General features: G+C 48.0%; 1 protein-coding gene across 2 annotated transcripts in view; it reads right to left on the bottom strand.

Annotated features, from left to right (window-relative positions):
• LOC120938076 (epoxide hydrolase 1-like) overlaps positions 1–17,373 on the bottom strand; it is a 61,462-nt gene extending 44,089 nt beyond the window's left edge. Inside the window, exon 1 of one of the 2 annotated variants that reach the window (XM_040351762.1) lies at positions 17,300–17,373. Coding sequence is in view for 1 of the 2 variants with exons in the window: in XM_040351760.1 (XP_040207694.1) it covers positions 7,159–7,165 (7 nt within the window). In the remaining variant the exon portion in view is untranslated. Of the gene's footprint in view, positions 1–7,158; positions 7,181–17,299 lie in introns of those variants that run through there. The other variant, XM_040351760.1, reaches the window with a different exon arrangement.
• Positions 17,374–21,211: the final 3,838 nt, after the last annotated feature.

Below are 21,211 nucleotides of genomic sequence, written 5' to 3'. Positions count from 1 at the left end.
TGGGGGTCCTAGTAGTTAATTTTCGCATAGATACGCTTAAGATCCGACATGTGTAAGTCACTTACACTGTCGGATCTTAAATGTAATTACGCCGCCCGCCGCTAGGTGGCGTTTACGTTCAGGTCTCATTTGTTTATGCAAATGAGCCTGATACGCCGATTCCCGAACGAATTCGCGTCGCGTAACCATCGCTAACGTCGTTTGCGTAAGCGTAAGGTTACCCCTGCTATATGAGGGGTAACCTTACGCCAGTCCCACGTAGGCCATGTTAAGTATGGCGTCGGGTCCGCGTCGTGTTTTCCCGTCGGGTACATCGTTTTACTAAGTTGTTCTTGAATACGACTTTACGTCAATGACGCACACGTCGGCGTCATTGACGTTTTACGCCGAGAACTGGAGCATGCGCACTGGGCTATTTTAAGCGCGGCGCATGCGCAGTTCGTTAGAATCGGGGGTGCGTTTAATTTAAATAGAAGCCTCCCCCTTGGATTTACGGAAGGATACGCCGGGCCAATTACACTACGCCGCCCCAAACTACGGAGCAAGTGTTTGGGGAATACAACACTTGCTCCTGTAGGTTGGGGCGGCGGAGTGTAAATGGCTTACGCGCCGCCCGCCGAAAATGTAAGAGAATATGGCCCTCTGGAAAAGAGACGCTGGAGAGGGGGATATGATTTAGATTTACAAATACCGTACTGGTGTGGAGTTTTTTGAGGAGGAGGGGGTGGTCAACCGTATGGAAGGCGGCAGAGAGGTCCAGGAGTAGGAGCACGGAATAGCGTCCTTTAGTTTTGCCCGTTAGTATATCGTTTGTTAGTTTTAGGAGAGCAGTTTCTGTGGAATGTTGAGGACGAAATCCAGACTGAAGGGGATCATGGAGATTATTATCAGCAAGGTGTTATGTAGTGTTATGTATACACAAGGCAGGGCTGACATTAGGACTGAATACTGTTCTGCCCCACCTAGCAGTGCCTATCAGTCTCCAGCATTTGCAGTACACACACTCCAAGCATGATCCTCTCAACCTGCCGCTAGCGCTGAGATCCCTGGGCTGCCTGATGTACACTTCTCTCCGACCCGACCACCCTGGGGAACCACCATGACAGGTCAGTCACTGCTCAGACTCCGGGGGGAGATGGGGGTACAAGGGGACCAGAACTGCTACATATTATATATATCCAGATTTCACCTATATATCACATACTCAACATTTGTCACCAATTATAAATTGTACACCAAATACACACAGGTTCCGCACCATATTCATTATTACCTACATATTATATATGGTACACCCAATAAACACTGGCCTGGATTCAAGAAGCAATTGCGCCTGTGTAACCATAGTTACACAGCGCAATTGCTTACTTACCCCGGCGTAACGAATGCTCCTGATTCAGGAACCTCGTTACGCCGACTGCAGCCTAAGATATGCGCGGCATAAGGCTCTTATGCCCGCATATCTTAGGCTGCATTCTTGCGATGGCCGCTAGGTGGCGTTCCCGTTGTGCTCAGCGTATAGTATGCAAATCGCATACTAACGCCGATTCACAACGTTCCGCGAGCCCTGCGTACGCAGTTTACGTCGTTTCCGTACGGCGTCTTTCGCGTAAGGCTGCCCCTGCTATTAGCAGGGGCAGCCAATGTTACGTATACCCGTCGTTCCCGCGTCGCGAAATTTCAAATTTACGTAGTTTGCGTAAGTGATTTCGTGAATGGCGCTGGACGCCATTCACGTTCACTTTGAAGCAAATGACGTCCTTGCGACGTCATTTGCCGCAATGCACGTCGGGAAAGTTTCCCGAGGGAGCATGCGCTCTACGATCGGCGCGGGAACGCGCCTAATTTAAATGATTCCCGCCCCCTACGGGAACATTTAAATTGTGCGCGCTTACGCCGGGCATTTTGCCGGTGCGCCCACGCAATTTACGAAGCTACTGCTCTGCGAATCAAGGGCAGCGCAGTAATTTTGCGGGGGCGCAGGGCAAAAACGTTGCCCTGCGCCTCCGTAAAAAATGCGCAATTGTACTTGAATCTAGCCCACTGATTTTATACACAGTATTAGGGGTGCAACGGATAAAAAAACTCACGGTTCGGATCGTTTCTCGGATCAGGAGTCACGGATCTGATCATTTTTCGGATCGGCCAAAAAAAAAAATTCTCCCCCACTGTAATATCCACATCCCCCCCCCCCACTGTAATATCCACATCCCCCCCCACTGTAATATCCACATCCCCCCCCACTGTAATATCCACATACCCTCAGGCAAGACATCCCCCCCTCAGGCAAGACAAGCCCCCCCTCAGGCAAGACAGCCCCCCCTCTCAGGTAAGACAAACCCCCCCCCCCCTCAGGTAGTACAGAGTCACTTCCGTTCCAGCGGTGTGTCCGAGTGCGGGCTCCTCCTCCCCTGTGGGTGTAAACAGAGGAGGAGGGCTGCTGCCGGGTGTCCCAAGATGGCCGCGGCCTTGGAGCTAGGCCGAAGCCGCGGCCTTTCCTAATGTTATTGCCGGGGCTCCGGAGCTAGGCCGATGCCGCGGCCTTTCCTAACGTTATAGCCATGGCTCCGGAGGTAGGCCGAAGCTGCGGCCATAACGTTAGGAAAGGCCGTAGGTTCGGCCTAGCTCCGGAGCCGCGGCAATCCGCGGATCACAGTGTGTGCCGATCCGAAAGGGGTGACCCGTTCGGATCACCTGTGATCCGTTGCAGCCCTACACAGTATCTCACAAAAGTAAGTACACCCCTCACATCTTTGTAAATATTTTCATCTATCTTTTCATGTGACAACACTGAAGAAATTACACTTTGTATCTACAATGTTGTGTAGTGAGTGTACAGCTTGTATAATGGTGTACATTTGCTGTCCCCTCAAAATAACTCAACACACAGCCATTAATGTCTAAACTGCTGGCAACAAAAGTGAGTACGCCCCTAAGTGAAAATGTCAAAATTGGCCGCCATTATTTTCCAGCACTGCCTTAAACCTCTTGGGCATGGAGTTCACGGAGCTGGTGGATGTTAGAGACCTTGTGCTCCTCCACCTTCCGTTTAAGAATGCGAGTAAAGTCTAAAGGGATAAGTCTAGATGAAGTCCAGAGGGATAAGTCTAGATGAAGTCCAGAGGGATAAGTCTGGATGAAGTCCAGAGGGATAAGTCTGGATGAAGTCCAAAGGGATAAGTCTGGATGAAGTCCAGAGGGATAAGTCTAGATGAAGTCCAGAGGGATAAGTCTGGATGAAGTCCAAAGGGATAAGTCTGGATGAAGTCCAAAGGGATAAGTCTGGATGAAGTCCAAAGGGATAAGTCTGGGTGAAGTCCAGAGGGATAAGTCTAGCTGAAGTCCCAGAGGGATAAGTCTGGATGAAGTCCAAAGGGATAAGTTTGGATGAAGTCCAGAGGGATACGTCTAGCTGAAGTCCAGAGGGATAAGTCCAGAGGGATAAGTCTAGATGAAGTCCAGAGGGAAAAGTCTAGATGAAGTCCAGAGGGATAAGTCTAGATGAAGTCCAGAGGGATAAGTCTAGCTGAAGTCCAGAGGGATAAGTCCAGAGGGATAAGTCTGGATGAAGTCCAGAGGGATAAGTCTAGATGAAGTCCAGAGGGATAAATCTGGATGAAGTCCAGAGGGATAAGTCTAGATGAAGTCCAGAGGGATAAGTCTAAATGAAGTCCAGAGGGATAAGTCTAGCTGAAGTCCAGAGGGATAAGTCTAGATGAAGTCCAGAGGGAAAAGTCTAGATGAAGTCCAGAGGGATAAGTCTAGATGAAGTCCAGAGGGATAAGTCTAGCTGAAGTCCAGAGGGATAAGTCTGGATGAAGTCCAGAGGGATAAGTCTAGCTGAAGTCCAGAGGGATAAGTCTAGCTGAAGTCCAGAGGGAAAAGTCTAGATGAAGTCCAGAGACATAAGTCTAGATGAAGTCCAGAGGGAAAAGTCTAGCTGAAGTCCAGAGGGATAAGTCTAGATGAAGTCCAGAGGGAAAAGTCTAGATGAAGTCCAGAGGGACAAGTCTAGATGAAGTCCAGAGGGATAAGTCTAGCTGAAGTCCAGAGGGATAAGTCTAGCTGAAGTCCAGAGGGATAAGTCTAGCTGAAGTCCAGAGGGATAAGTCTGGATGAAGTCCAGAGGGACAAGTCTATCTGAAGTCCAGAAGGATAGGCCTAGCTGAAGTCCAGAGGGATAAGTCTAGCTGAAGTCCAGAGGGATAAGTCTAGCTGAAGTCCAGAGGGATAAGTCTAGATGTCTAGATGAAGTCCAGAGGGATAAGTCTAGCTGAAGTCCAGAGGGATAAGTCTAGCTGAAGTCCAGAGGGATAAGTCTGGATGAAGTCCAGAGGGACAAGTCTATCTGAAGTCCAGAAGGATAGGCCTAGCTGAAGTCCAGAGGGATAAGTCTAGCTGAAGTCCAGAGGGATAAGTCTAGATGTCTAGATGAAGTCCAGAGGGATAAGTCTAGCTGAAGTCCAGAGGGATAAGTCTAGATACAGTCTATTGCCCAAACGTGTTCTACAAGCCAGCCTTTTACTTACACAAAGCCACAGGTTTTTATTGTGCACCATTATAACGTTCCGGCCTCCTAGCAACCTCGTCATCGGTTGATAAGCAGGATGTCGGCTGCAGGAGGCAGCTAATTTAAGGCAATGGGTGTCTGCCGCGGCCGCCTCCCACCACTCGCATGTAATCGCTATAAAAATTAAAAAAAATACTTTTTTATTATATATATTTTTATGTTATTGGTTTATTTAAATTCCCATTTTTCTTTGTAATGTTTCTAAGGTGCGCTGTGCGTCCGGAGAACATTCCCTAGAAGGGCGCGCTATCTGATAATCTGTATTATCTCCGGCGGCGGCGGCGGCGGCCTGCCCGCACTTGTCTGACCTATTCATTGTCGGTTATTGATAGCCATGCTTTCCCCGGCAGGGCAAACAGGAAAATATCTCCGTGTCACGCGCAGTATTTATGATGATTTGGGATTTATCGTTTCCGTGTAACCCGCCGTCGTAACAATGATTTGGGATTTATTGTCGGCTCTGCTGAGCCGGAAACGGGCGCACAAAGATCTATTCACAAATATAACGCAACCGCGTCACTTTATATGGAAGAACATTTCCTTTTTTTTTTTTAACATCTCCATTCAGAAAACTCCAAGGCCCGGATTCTCAGTGGAGATACGACGGCGTATCTCCAGATACGCCGTCGTATCTCTGCGTTGCGCGGTCGTATCTAGGCGCCTGATTCTTAGAATCAGTTACGCATAGATTTCCCGTAGATCCGACTGGCGTAACTGTGTTACACCGTCGTATCATAAATGCATATTTACGCTGGCCGCTAGGTGGCGCTTCCGTCGAATTCCGCGTCGAGTATGCAAATTAGCTAGATACGCGAATTCCCGAACGTACGCCTGGCCGACGCAGTACATTTACGCCGTTTACGTTAGGCTTTTCCCGGCGTAAAGTTGCCCCTGCTATATGAGGCATAACTGCGGCGTACCAATGTTAAGTATGGCCGTCGTTCCCGCGTCGAAATGTGAAAATTTTACGTTGTTTGCGTAAGTCGTCCGTGAATGGGGCTGGACGTCATTTACGTTCACGTACAAACCAATGACGTCCTTGCGGCGTACTTTGGAGCAATGCACACTGGTCTATGTCCACGGACGGCGCATGCGGCATTCGGGAAAAACGTCAATCACGTCGGGTCACACAACATTTACATAAAACACGCCCCCCTGTTCCAAATTTGAATTAGGCGGGCTTACGCTGGCCGATTTACGCTACGCCGCCGCCGCAACTTACGGAGCAAGTGCTTTGAGAATACAGCACTTGCCCTGCTAAGTTGCGGAGGCGTAACGTAAATCGGATACGTTACGCCCGCGCTAAGATACGTGGATCTACGAGAATCTGGGTCCAAGATTTCTTATTACTCAGAGGCCCAAACATAATTTTTTTTTTAAAGTGGACCTGTCATTACCTGTTCAAGTCCACCGACCTCTCGCAATATAGATCATCACGATCATTTTCAGAAAAGCTCCACCTTTTATCGTTAACAAAGCCATCTGTGGGCCAGATTCTCGTAGCCACGCCTAACTTTGTGCGGGAGTAACGTATCCGATTTACGTTATTTACGTTACGCCTCCGCAACTTAGACGGGCAAGTGCAGTATTCTCAAAGCACTTGCTCCGTAAGTTGCGGCGGCGTAACGTAAATCGGCCGGCGTAAGCCCGCCTAATTCAAATGTGGGACAGGGTGGCGTGTTTTATGTTAATTTTCTGTGACCCGACGTGATTGACGTTTTTCACGAACGACGCATGCGCCGTCCGTGGAAATCTCCCAGTGTGCATTGCTCCTAATACGCCGCAAGGACGTATTGGTTTTGACGTGGAGGTAAATTACGTCCAGCCCCATTCACGAACGAGTTACGCAAACGACGCAAAATTTTCACATTTTGACGACGGCCATACTTAACATTGGTACGCCGCATTTACGCCACCATATAGCAGGGGTAACTATACGCCGGGAAAAGCCTAACGTAAACGGCGTAAATGTACTGCGTCGGCCGGGCGTACGTTCGTGAATTCGCGTATCTTGCTGATTTACATATTTCGGTCAACGGTAAAAATGCAGTTAGGATCCCACGGCGTAAGAGACTTACGCCTGTCGGATCTAAGGGAAATCTATGCGTAACTGATTCTAAGAATCAGGTGCATAGATACGACAGCGCGACTCAGAGATACGCCGGCGTATCTGGAGATGGGCTGCATTTGATGGGCGCTGGTGAGGCTGAATTGAGGGGCGCTGGTGAGGCTGAATTGATGGGCGCTGGTGAGGCTGAATTGATGGGCGCTGGTGAGGCTGAATTGATGGGCGCTGGTGAGGCTGAATTGATGGGCGGAGCTGAAGAACGGGGGGATGTCAGTGTAAACACAACATCTCCCTGTTCTTCCTAGTGACATGTCACTGATCGTCCATTCCCTCTCATCGGGAGCAGCGATCAGTGACGTGTCACTCGTAGCCACGCCCCATAAGAGTTAGAATCACTACCTAAGACACACTTAACCCCTTCAGCGCCCCCCTACATTGTTGTTCATCAGAATTGTTCAGATCTAAGGAACACCCAGCTGGTGTATATGGCCAGATTGATCCAATGTGTAGATTCACTGACCTGACATGTTTCACTCTCTGTTTCTTTCCCAGCTCCGGAGATCCGTTCGGGAGATCTAGAAGAAACTCTCGTCTATGAAGATCTTTTCTTGGAGTATTTCAACGTCTTTCTCGCCCTTCCTGTGAGTGTCGCCATTTATCTGGGAATAGTCTGACGGGTTTTCGTTATCTTTGGAGACTTAAAATAACATTTAATTCCCCTCCCCCTCCTTTATTGTGTCTGTAGTGTAGGGCCCAGATCTACCGCCAAAGGGTCCTGACCATATCCCTTTCCTAGTGCCTAGGCATGCTGCGGCGCCCCCTACATTCCCATGACTGTCCCTCAGTCATTAGTATGTCCACCATCCATTGAAATCAGTATGGAATTCACATTCACGAGGAAGAGGACTAGACTAGTTTTTTCCAAATTTTTTGGATTTCCAAAATTTTTAATTCCGAATTTTTTAATTTCCGAAATTTAGAAAAATTGAACATTTGAATTTCGCAAATAAAAATTTTTTGAAAATGAAAACATTTCTAAAATGCAAAAATTTCCAAAATGAAAAAATTTGAAAATTTTGAAAATTGGAAATTCGAACATTCAGAAACTCGAAAATCTGAACATTTGGATTTTCCAATTTTAGAATTTCCGTATTTCAAATTTGCGTATTTAGAAAATTCAAACATTTTAATTTCGCAAATAAAACATCTTGAAAATGAAAAAATTTCTTCACATCGGGTGATAGGCACTACTATCCAGATAGGCTTCTCGATGATTTTTAAAAACGCTCTCTCTACCGGGGAATCCCCGTTGTACCCGATTCTAGGGAACCCTGCTTTCCCCCCCGGCCTAGGTGAGACGGCTTTTGAGACACTTCGGACGTCGGGAGGAGACCAAGCCCGGCACTTCCTGACAGACAATCAATGGCCCACAGTAGCTGCGCTGACCAACGATAGTGGCCGGTTTCGACTTCCCTTCTGGAACGCAATGAGACTACATCATTTCCTCCACTCGATACCCAACCCGGCGCTCCACAACCGGGACCTGACAATATTTGAGGAGTACTGTAGTGGAGAAGGGGTGATACCTAACGTTTTATCCAAAACCTATGATATACTAAACTCCCCGGCGGAACAACCCGTGTTGCATTTTCTGCTTCAATGGGAAGCGGACATGCAGTGCTCGTTCTCCGAAATCCAGAAACAATCAATTATTGGATTCTCTTTGAAATCCTCTATCTGTACAAGGATTCAGGAACTAAATTATAAAATCTTGACCAGGTGGTACTACACTCCCAGTCGACTTCATAAGATCTTTCCGGCTACCTCAGACAGATGCTGGCGATGCCTGACGGGAGAAGGGACACTCCTTCACCTCTTCTGGTCCTGCCCCCTACTGCAGCACTACTGGACGACAGTTCGCACGGTCATTCAAAAGGTCACTGACCATCAAATTACAGATGACCCGGCTGTCGTCCTGCTCCATGCCACTACACTTCCGGCTCGCAAGTACAAAAAATCGATAGTGAGACATCTTTTGAATGCAGCCAAGGCGTGCATCCCGCTTCTGTGGAAGAGCACTAGCCCTCCGTCTGTGGCGATGTGGCTGCGTAGGGTGGAGGAGATCAGAGGACTGGAGGACTTGGTCCAGGCGGCTCAAGATAAACAGGAACAACACACACGAACATGGCGACCTTGGTCCATGTTTATATATTCCGATGAAGGGGTTGCTATGCTGGCCAATTGAGGGATAAAGAGTATCTATTGGAGTAAGCGGCATACCGTCTGTGTGGTCCGACCCCCTCGGGCCCCCCAATCTCTTTCTCTCTTTTCCCGTTCTTTCTATACTCTTCTATCTTGATCTGAAATGTGCACAAATGACAGGTGTAGGGCATTAAGGGATGTTAAGTGCTAGATTAATGGTGTGGGCCTGGATCCGGGTACAGGATGTGTCAGTGGGTGGCAGGACTTAGGCCCACCGGGTGGTACTTCAGGGCTCAAGGTTGAGTCATGCTTGGCACTCACATCGGGCCTAGTGGTCTCTTACCGTAACATAGTGGGGATTGGAGCTGTGCCACCCATATGCCTGTATATGTCAATTTTCAAATTTTGTACTGTGCTGTACTTTCACTGTTTTTCTCTGTTCCTTCTTGATTGAAAAAATAAAACTTATATTTGAAAAAAAAAAAGAAAATGAAAAAATTTCTAAAATTTCTAAAATAAAAATTCTGAAATTTGCAAATCTGAAAATGTGGATTTTCCCATTTTTGAATTTTCTAATTTCGGTATTTCGGAATTGCGAATTTTCGAATTTCACAAATTAAAAAAAAAAAAAGAATGAAACGAAAACAAACACATTTTTCGGCAGTGCACGTGTCTACTAGACATGTGCAATTTGTGTAGTTCCGAATTCTTTTTTAAATGAATTTTGACAAATTAGTTAATTTCTGAAATTTCCGAATTTCCACATTTTAAAAATTCGGAATTTCGGAAATTCGAAAATTTCGAAAATTCAAAAATCGGAAATTCGAAAATTCTGAAATGTGAAAAATTTGGATTTTCTAATTTCCGGATTTCAAATTTCTGAATTTCCGAATTTCCAAATTTCGAATTTCCGAATTCCAAGTTGCGAATTTTCATATTTCAAGAATATTCAAAAAAAGTGAAAAAACGATTGAAACGAAAACATACGACCGTTTTTCGGGTTCTAAAAAATTACGTTTTTAAGGGTCTAGAAAAAAACGTTTTTTTAAACCCGATCATTAAAACGCCCTTGCCCACACACGATCGTAAAAAAAAAATGCTCTAGCAAAGCGCGGTGACGTACAACACGTACGACGACACTCTAAAGGGGAAGTTCCATGCGGATGGCGCCATCCTTGGGGCTGATTCCGTGTAAAAGTAAAAGACGATTCACGCTTCTCAGTCTGTTACAGCGTGATGAATGTGCTTACTCCATTACGAACGCTAGTTTTACCAGAACGAGCGCTCCCGTCTCATAACTCGCTTCTGAGCATGCGCGGATTTTTCACGTCGTTAAAGCCCACACACGACCATTTTTTACAACCTTAAAAACGACAACGCTAAAAACTCTTTTGAAAAAAAATTTGCCCGTTTTTTAGATCGTGAAAAATGCTCTGAAGCCCACACACCATCGTTTTTAATGACATTAAAGAAAAACGTGTGTACGCGACATTACACATTTTTCAGCAGTGCACATGTCTACTAAACATGTGCAATACGTTTAGTTCAGAATTAGTTTTTTAAACAAATTTTGACAAATTACTTAATTCCACAATTTCCAAATTTTCGGATTTCCGAAATTTCAATTTTCCGAAATTTCCACAGTCGGAATTTCGGAAATTTGAAGATTTTGAAAGTTTGGAAATACAGAAATTCGAAAATTTGAAAATTCGAAAATCTGAAAATTTGGAATTTAGAATTTTCTAATATCCATATTTTTGACTTCCGAATTTCCATATTTTGAATTTCCGAATTTCCCTATTTCTAGTTTTAGAATTCCAAAAATTTCTGAATTTTCGATTTTCAGAATTTCAGAATTCCCGGAAAACGCCAAAAAAAACGAATGAAACGAAAACAAACACATTTTTCGGCAGTGCACATGTCTAAAGAGTACTCATCCCATATATTTTAACCGGGGTCTGGATTGCAAAAGGGTTCTGTGTGTGTTTGGGTCGGGTTCAGGCAAAAAATTTCGGACCTGAACCCGGTGAACGGACACACACCAGACCCCGGGCATGACCCCCGCGACCGCACCACCGCACACACGTGACCCCGCAGCCGCACCACCGCACACACGTGACCTTGCAGCCGCACCACCGCACACACGTGACCCCGCAGCCGCACCACCGCACACACGTGAACCCACAGCCGCACCACCGCACACACGTGAACCCACAGCCGCACCACCGCACACACGTGACCCCGCAGCCGCACCACCGCACACACGTGAACCCACAGCCGCACCACCGCACACACGTGACCCCGCAGCCGCACCACCGCACACACGTGACCCCGCAGCTGCACCACCGCACACACGTGACCCCGCAGCCGCACCACTGCACACACGTGACCCCGCAGCCGCACCACCGCACACACGTGACCCCGCAGCCGCACCACCACACACACGTGACCCCGCAGCCGCACAACCGCACACACGTGACCCCGCAGCCGCACCACCGCACACACGTGACCCCGCAGCCGCACAACCGCACACACGTGACCCCGCAGCCGCACCACCGCACACACGTGACCCCGCAGCCGCACAACCGCACACACGTGACCCCGCAGCCGCACCACCGCACACACGTGACCCCGCAGCCGCACCACCGCACACACGTGAACCCACAGCCGCACCACCGCACACACGTGAACCCACAGCCGCACCACCGCACACACGTGACCCCGCAGCCGCACCACCGCACACACGTGACCCCGCAGCCGCACCACCGCACACATGTGAACCCACAGCCGCACCACCGCACACACGTGACCCCGCAGCCGCACCACCGCACACACGTGACCCCGCAGCCGCACCACCGCACACACATGACCCCGCAGCCGCACCACCGCACACACGTGACCCCGCAGCCGCACCACCGCACACACGTGACCCCGCAGCCGCACCACCGCACACACGTGACCCCGCAGCCGCACCACCGCACACACGTGACCCCGCAGCCGCACCACCGCACACACGTGACCCCGCAGCCGCACCACCGCACACACGTGACCCCGCAGCCGCACCACCGCACACACATGACCCCGCAGCCGCACCACCGCACACACGTGACCCCACAGCCGCACCACCGCACACACGTGACCCCGCAGCCGCACCGCCGCACACACGTGACCCCGACCTAAATGACGGATCTCTGGGCAGACGTAGTCCTGAGGACTAAAGGATGCATCTAATATTACACACTTCACTGCCGCTTGTGAAATCCTAAGTGATCTCCGTACAATACTCATAACCAACCATAGCAACAAAGTATCCGACCAGAAACAGTGTCACCCTCCCCCGCCACACCCCATAATGTCTACACACTGCACCTTAAAACCGGGAGAGCCGACCCTCCGCCACACAGGACTCCGTAACATTATATAACCGGGATGGGAAATATTCCCAGCCGGAGAACTGAGACCGGCCACCGGGCATTAATCCCTCTATTGCTACTACATAGCTACTACACCACTACTACAGTGCTACTACACACTACTACATCGCTACTACACCACTACTACAGTGCTACTACACACTACTGCAAAAGCTACTACACGCTACTACAAAGCTACTACACCACTACTTTACTGCTACTATACTGCTACTACACCACTACTACAAATCTACTACACCACTACTACAAAGCTACTAAACCACTACTATACTGCTACTACATTGCTACTACACAACTACTACATTGTTACTACATCACTACTACGAAGCTAACACATCGCTACTAAAATGCCACCACACCACTACTATACTGCTACTACAAAGATATTACACCACTATCACGTTACTCCAGTGATCTCTCTGAGCTTCCAGGTTCTGTGCCCTGATTGGCTGTGAACACAGGAGGTCACTCAGTCAGAAAACGCTTTGCATTGTTTCAATGGATACAAAGATTCTCTGATTTCACAAGGAGGAGAGGCGGGACGGTGGTGGGAATCACAAGACTGGCCGCACAGAATCACAGTGGTGGGGGGGGGGTATGTGTGAATCACAAGACAGGCTGCACAGAATCACAGTGGGGGGGGGGTATGTGTGAATCACAAGACAGGCTGCACAGAATCACAGTGGGGGGGGGGGGGTATGTGTGAATCACAAGACAGGCTGCACAGAATCACAGTGGGGGGGGGGGGTATGTCTGAATCACAAGACAGGCTGCACAGAATCACAGTGGGGGGGGGGGGGGGTATGTGTGAATCACAAGACAGGCTGCACAGAATCACAGTGGGGGGGGGGGGAGGTGTGAATCACAAGACAGGCTGAATTAGAATGGAGTGGGGTGTGTGAATCACAAGACTGGCCGCACAGATTTACAGCGGGGTGGCGTGTTTGTAAATCACAAGACAGGCTGCACAGAATCACAGTGGGGGGGGGGGGGGTATGTGTGAATCACAAGACTGGCTGAATTAGAATGGAGTGGGGTGTGTAAATTTCACAAGACTGGCCGCCCAGAATTCTACATGCAGTATAATTTGTGTCCTCCAGGCTTTCCCGGTGAGGTTGTACTATGACCGGCTGACAGGGAGCGTTGAGGAGCTGGATGGGGCCCCTGAGGAGAAGAGGCGGCGGGAGTACGGGGCCAGCGATGTGCAGAGGGAGTGCACCGTCATATGGCTGAGACAAGAGAGACTCTCACTGTTCAGAAAGTAAGTGTGAGAACCAATCACAGGAAGCTCCATGTCTCATACATAATCCCCAATACATTCATGTCTCGTGCTCCCTCTAGTGGCCATAAGGCAGTAATTTCTGTTTTAAATCAACGAATAATGTTTGACCAGCACAGAAAATAGTTGATAACCAGGGCTTCTTTTCTCAGAGAATAGGTGCAGGTACTCCCCCTTTCCGAATCACCTCTTGTCTCCACCCTCTACCCACCTCCGAGCATCGTTCCTTGTTTCCGCCCCCTACCCACCACCAAGCATCGTTCCTTGTCTCCGCCCCCTACCCACCTCCAAGCATCGTTCCTTGTCTCCGCCCCTACCCACCCCCGAGCATCATTCCTTGTCTCCACCCCTACCCACCCCCGAGCATCGTTCCTTGGTTCCACCCCCGAGCATCGTTCCTTGTCTCCGCCCCCTACCCACCCCTGAGCATTGTTCCTTGGTTCCACCCCCTACCCACCTCCGAGCATCGTTCCTTGTCTCCACCCCCTACCCACCCCCGAGCATCGTTCCTTGTCTCTGCCCCCTACCCACCACCAAGCATCGTTCCTTGTCTCCGCCCCCTACCCACCTCCAAGCATCGTTCCTTGTCTCCGCCCCTACCCACCCCCGAGCATCATTCCTTGTCTCCACCCCTACCCACCCCCGAGCATCGTTCCTTGGTTCCACCCCCGAGCATCGTTCCTTGTCTCCGCCCCCTACCCACCCCTGAGCATTGTTCCTTGGTTCCACCCCCTACCCACCTCCGAGCATCGTTCCTTGTCTCCACCCCCTACCCACCCCCGAGCATCGTTCCTTGTCTCTGCCCCCTACCCACCCCCGAGCATCGTTCCTTGTCTCCGCCCCTACCCACCCCTGAGCATTGTTCTTTGGTTCCACCCCCTACCCACCCCGAGCATCATTCCTTGTCTCCACCCCTACCCACCCCCGAGCATCGTTCCTTGGTTCCACCCCCGAGCATCGTTCCTTGTCTCCGCCCCCTACCCACCCCTGAGCATTGTTCCTTGGTTCCACCCCCTACCCACCTCCGAGCATCGTTCCTTGTCTCCACCCCCTACCCACCCCCGAGCATCGTTCCTTGTCTCTGCCCCCTACCCACCCCCGAGCATCGTTCCTTGTCTCCACCCCCCGAGCATCGTTCCTTGTCTCTGCCCCCTACCCACCCCCGAGCATCGTTCCTTGTCTCTGCCCCCTACCCACCCCCGAGCATCGTTCCTTGTCTCCACCCCCTACCCACCCCCCGAGCATTATTCCTTGTCTCCGCCCCCTACCCACCCCCAAGCATCGTTCCTTGTCTCCACCCCCTACCCACCCCCCGAGCATCGTTCCTTGTCTCTGCCCCCTACCCACCCCCGAGCATCATTCCTTGTCTCCACCCCCTACCCACCCCCGAGCATCGTTCCTTGGTTCCACCCCCTACCCACCTTTCAGTACCGCCCCTTTTAGAGAATACAGAACCAAGTATCATTTTGTGGAAAGGAGTGAAACAGATCCCCTGCAGCCAGCAACAATTCCCCCCCCCCCCACCCCCAGCAACAACAGATCCCCATCAGCAACAATAGATTCCCCCTGCAACAATAGACCCCATCCCTGCAACAATAGACCCCGAACAACGAAATTTCACCCCCCCCCGTAACAATAGATTCACTCCAGCAACAATAGACGCCCTCAGCAACACTACACCCCCCACTGCAACAATAGACCCTGAGCAACCAAATACCCTGGAGTAACAACAGATCCACTCCGGCAACAATAGACCCCCTGCCAGCAACAATAGATCTGCCAGCATCAAAAGCCACTCCCTCAACAGTAGACCCCTCCCAGTAACATAAGACCCCCAGGAAAACAATAGATCTACCCATCAACAATATGACCCCCCCCCCTAACAGCAATAGTCAATAGCCCCTTCCTCAACAATAGATCCCTCCCAGTAACATAAGACCCCCCTAGAAACAAAAGATCTTCCCACCAGAAATATCCCCCCTCCCCCAACAGCAATAGATCCCCCCAGAAGCCAGCATCAATAGCCCCTCCCTCAACAGTAGATCCCTCCCAGTAACATAAGACCCCCCAGAAACAATAGACCTTACCACCAGCAATACCCCCCCTCCCCCAACAGCAATAGATCTCCCAGCGGCCAGCATCAATAGCCCCTTCCTCAACAGTAGATCCCTCCCAGTAACATAAGACCCCCAGAAACAATAGATCTTCCCACCAACAATCTCCCCCCAAACAGCAATAGATCTCCCAGCAGCCAGCATCAATAGCCCCTCCCTCAACAGTAGATCCCTCCCAGTAACATAACCCCCCCCCCCAGAAACAATAGATCTTCTCACCAACAATCTCCCCTACCCCCACAGCAACAGATCCCCCAGCAGCCAGCATCAATAGCCCCTCCCTCAACAGTAGATACCTCCCAGTAACATAAGACCCCCCAGAAACAATAGATCTTACCACCAGCAATGCCCCCCTCCCCCAACAGCAATAGATCAGCCAGCATCAATAGCCCCTTCCTCAACAATAGATCCCTTCCAGTAACATAAGACCCCCAGAAAGAATAGATCTTCCCACCAACAATCTCCCCTAACAGCAATAGATCTCCCAGCAGCCAGAGTCAATAGGTCCCTCCCTCAACAGTAGATCTTGCATCTCCAGTCCTGGCCCCCCCCCCCCCAGAAACAATAGATCTTTCCACCAGCAATACCCCCCCTCCCCCAACAGCAATAGATCCCGCAGCAGCCAGCCTCAATAGCCCCTCCCTCAACAGTAGATACCTCCCAGTAACATAAGACCCCCCAGAAACAATAGATCTTCTCACCAACAATCTCCCCTACCCCCAGAGTAATAGATCCCCCAGCAGCCAGCATCAATAGCCCCTCCCTCAACAGTAGATCCCTCCCAGTAACATAACCCCCCCCCCCCCCCCCCCCCCCCCAGAAACAATACATCTTCTCACCAACAATCTCCCCTACCCCCACAGCAACAGATCCCCCAGCAGCCAGCATCAATAGCCCCTCCCTCAACAGTAGATACCTCCCAGTAACATAAGACCCCCCAGAAACAATAGATCTTACCACCAGCAATGCCCCCCTCCCCCAACAGCAATAGATCAGCCAGCATCAATAGCCCCTTCCTCAACAGTAGATACCTCCCAGTAACATAAGACCCCCAGAAAGAATAGATCTTCCCACCAACAATCTCCCCTAACAGCAATAGATCTCCCAGCAGCCAGAGTCAATAGGTCCCTCCCTCAACAGTAGATCTTGCATCTCCAGTCCTGGCCCCCCCCAGAAACAATAGATCTTTCCACCAGCAATACCCCCCCCTCCCCCAACAGCAATAGATCCCGCAGCAGCCAGCCTCAATAGCCCCTCCCTCAACAGTAGATACCTCCCAGTAACATAAGACCCCCCAGAAACAATAGATCTTCTCACCAACAATCTCCCCTACCCCCAGAGTAATAGATCCCCCAGCAGCCAGCATCAATAGCCCCTCCCTCAACAGTAGATACCTCCCAGTAACATAAGACCCCCCAGAAACAATAGATCTTACCACCAGCAATACCCCCTCCCCCAACAGCAATAGATCAGCCAGCATCAATAGCCCCTCCCTCAACAATAGATCCCTCCCAGTAACATAAGACCCCCCTAGAAACAATAGATCTTCCCACCAACAATATTGTTTTCTAAAATAAATTGTCTTTCTTGGTTATTGATCCTATTGACCATCCCCCATAGACTGTGACTGACCTCTTCTGTTACTCTGCCAGGTCTCCTCTCTATCTGGAGTATAAACTGGTGAAACTGCTGCTCCGCCCCCTGGAAGACCCTCAGCCAGTCAGCCGTTACGGCATCCGAGGCTACAGCCGCCAGACCGCCAGCGCCGCCCTGTCCTCCGGCCGCTCTTCAGCGGCTCCTCAGCTGCTCAGCGCCCCCGGCACCCTACCGGACAAACCATTGGAGCCCCCGCCTCCCAACCCTACCCGTGTCCACAGCTGCCCCGCCGCTTCAGGTGACGCCAAACTCCTCCTGCAGTGATAGAGAACATTCTCATTGATGATTGGATAGTTATTCCGTACAAGTGTCACTTTCTACAATCGGGTAGAGGTTCCCTGTCCTGGAATTTTAAGGGATAAGCAATTAGCGGACCTCCAGCTGTTGCAGAACTACAAGTCCCATGAGGCATAGCAAGACTCTGACAGCCACAAGCATGACACCCAAAGGCAAAGGCATGATGGGACTTGTATTTTTGCAACAGGTCCGCTAATTGCCTATCCCCCAGGGCAGCCATCAGGAATTATGGGGCCCCTTACACAACCGGGGGTGCCGCCGCTAATTGAGAAAATTGAGAAGTGGGGGGCAGCGAATTGAGATGGGGGGGGGGCTTTGGGTGCTGCCGAACAAAAAAAAAGGGGGGATTGCCCCTTACAATATATATATATATATATATATATAAATTATAAAAAAAAGGGGGGTAGCCATCCGGGTCCCTGGGGACCTCTAGGCCCTTTAATAAAAATAATAAAAAAAATATAAAAAAAACATTTTTTTTAAAAAAAGGGGGGGTTGCCATCCAGAGCTCTGGGCCCTTTAATAAAAATAATAAAAAAATAATAAAAAAAAATATTTTTATAAAAAAAAAGGGGGGGTTGCCATCCAGAGCCCTGGGGACCTTTGGGCCCTTTAATAAAAAATAAAAAAATATATATATATAAATATATTAAAAAAATTATAAAAAAAAGGGGGGGTTGACATCCGGGGCCCTGGGGACCTCTGGGCTCTTTAATAAAAATAATATATATATATATATATATATATATATATATATATATATATATATATATATATATATATATATATATATATATAAAAAAATAAAAACTATTTTATTTTAAAAAAAAAGTGGGGTTGCCATCCGGGCCCTGGGGACCTCTGGGCCCTTTAATAAAAAAAATTATATATAATATATATATATATATATATATATATATATATATATATATATATATATATATATATATATATATATATATATATATATATATATATATATATATATATATATATATATATATATATATATATTTATATATTAAAAAATAAATAAATAAATAAATATTTTTATTAAAAAAAAGGGGGGGTTGCCATCCGGAGCGCTGGGGACCTCTGGGCCCTTTAATAAAAATAAAAATAAATATATATATATATATATATATATATATATTAAAAAATATATTTTTATAAAAAAAAAGGGGGGGTTGCCATCCAGAGCTCTGGGCCCTTTAATAAAAATAAAAAAATAATAAAAAAAAATATTTTTATTAAAAAAAAGGGGGGGTTGCCATCCAGAGCCCTGGGGACCTTTGGGCCCTTTAATAAAAAAAAAATATATATATATTAAAAAAAATAAAAAAAACTGTATAAAAAAAAAGGGGGTTTGCCATCCGGAGCCCTGGGGACCTCTGGGCCCTTTAATAAAAAATAAAAATATATATATATATAAATATATTAAAAAAATTATAAAAAAAAGGGGGGGTTGACATCCGGGGCCCTGGGGACCTCTGGGCTCTTTAATAAAAATAATATATATATATATATATATATATATATATATATATTAAAAAAAATAAAAACTATTTTATTTTAAAAAAAAAAGTGGGGTTGCCATCCGGGCCCTGGGGACCTCTGGGCCCTTTAATAAAAAAAATTATATATATATATATATATATTAAAAAATAAATAAATAAATAAATATTTTTATTAAAAAAAAGGGGGGGTTGCCATCTGGAGCCCTGGGGACCTCTGGGCCCTTTAATAAATATATATATATATATATATATATATATATATATATATATATATATATATATATATATATATATATATATAACAAATTATAAAAAAATGGGGGGGTTGCCATCCGGGGCCCTGGGGACCTCCGGGCCCCTTACAAGTGTACTGCCTGTACCCCCCTAATGGCGGCCCCGCCTATCCCTGTAATAGACCAACACAAAGTGGAACATAACTGTGAAGTGGAAGGAAAATGATAAATGGTTTTCAAAATGTTTTTACAAATAAATCTGTGAAAAGTGTGGGGGGTGCATTTGTAATCAGCCCCCTTTACTCTGATACCCCCTAACTAAAATCTAGTAAAACCAATTGTCTTCAGAAGTCACCTGATTAGTAAATAGAGTCCACCTGTGTGTCATTTAATCTCAGTATAAATACAGCTGTTCTGTGAAGCCCTCAGAGGTTTGTTAGAGAACCTTAGTGAACAAACAGCATCATGAAGTCCAAGGAACACACCAGACAGGTCAGGGATAAATATTTGTAAAAAAAAATGTTGAAAACCATTTATCATTTTCTTTTCACTTCACAATTATGTGACACACTGTGTTGGTCCATCACATAAAATCCCAATAAAATACATTTAGGTTTTTGGTTGTAACATGACAAGATGTGGGAAATTTCAAGGGGTATGAATACTTTTTCAGAGCACTGTAATTCTACATTCTATGATATATGTGTACAGTATATACCAGTGATGGCGAACCTTGGCACCACAGATGTTTTGGAACTACATTTCCCATGATGCTCAACTACACTGCAGTATAGTTGATCATCATGGGAAATGTAGTTCCAAAACATCTGGGGTGCCAAGGTTCACCATCACTGGTATATACACTTCCTAGGTATACAGAAAGGAAACATTGTATCTCTCTCTCTCTCTATTGTACAGGATATGAGTCGGATCCATATAACGTGTCCCTGGTGGAGCAATATGGAGACGCCATCATTAGGCTGTACCAACCGTCAGACCAGCCAATGGCAGAGAGCGAGATTTATACGTCCTTCCTTCTCAGCAGGATCGGTGGTGAGATATCCAGACATTTTGTCCGATTTTTTATATTTCTATATTTAGGGCCCATCTATTGAGTGCATTACGACATACAGCACTTTAACCTCTTCCTTACTGGGCACTTAAACCCCCCTCTCCAGACCAATGTTCAGCTTTCAGCGCTGACGCACTTTTTTTTTATCAACCCTGTTGGGGGGGCTTTGGTGAGATATCGGGGGTCTTAACAGACCTCTGACATCTCCCCTTTGAGACAGGGAAAGGGACTAAGTCCCTTTCTCAGCAGCTCAGCTGCACTGAAAATGAATGGAGAGAAGACAGCGGCTCCTCTCCATTCTTAAACTGAAACATTGTAAACACAGTTTACAAAGATTCAGTTAGAGCCGGTTCACACTGGGGCGGCACGACTTTGGGGGCGCCTCGGCAATGCGATCTCAAGGTGCCCAGAGTCGCCCCCAAAGTCGTACAGGAACCCTTTTCTAAGTTGGAGCGACTTGAGTCGCTCCTATTAGAACGGTTCTATTGAATAGAGCGGAGCGCGACTTGTCAGGCGGCTGAGTCGCCTGACGAGTCGCCCCTGTGTGAACCGGCTCTTATGTGAATGGAGAGAGTCAGTGATCACTTACTCTGTACATTTAGAAAAGTGAGGAGCTGGATTTACCGGCTCCTACCTCCACTCTCCATCCTGACAGATCGGGGGGGACAGCAGCACGGAGGGGGAGAAGAGAGGGGGACAGCAGCACGGAGGGGGAGAAGAGAGGGGGACAGCAGCACGGAGGGGGAGAAGAGAGGGGGACAGCAGCACA

This window comes from Rana temporaria, chromosome 4 (genome assembly GCF_905171775.1).
Source record: "Rana temporaria chromosome 4, aRanTem1.1, whole genome shotgun sequence".
Lineage (NCBI taxonomy): Eukaryota > Metazoa > Chordata > Amphibia > Anura > Ranidae > Rana > Rana temporaria.
Note: the sequence above shows the minus strand (reverse complement) of the source record. Positions and strands in the feature narration are given on the sequence as shown.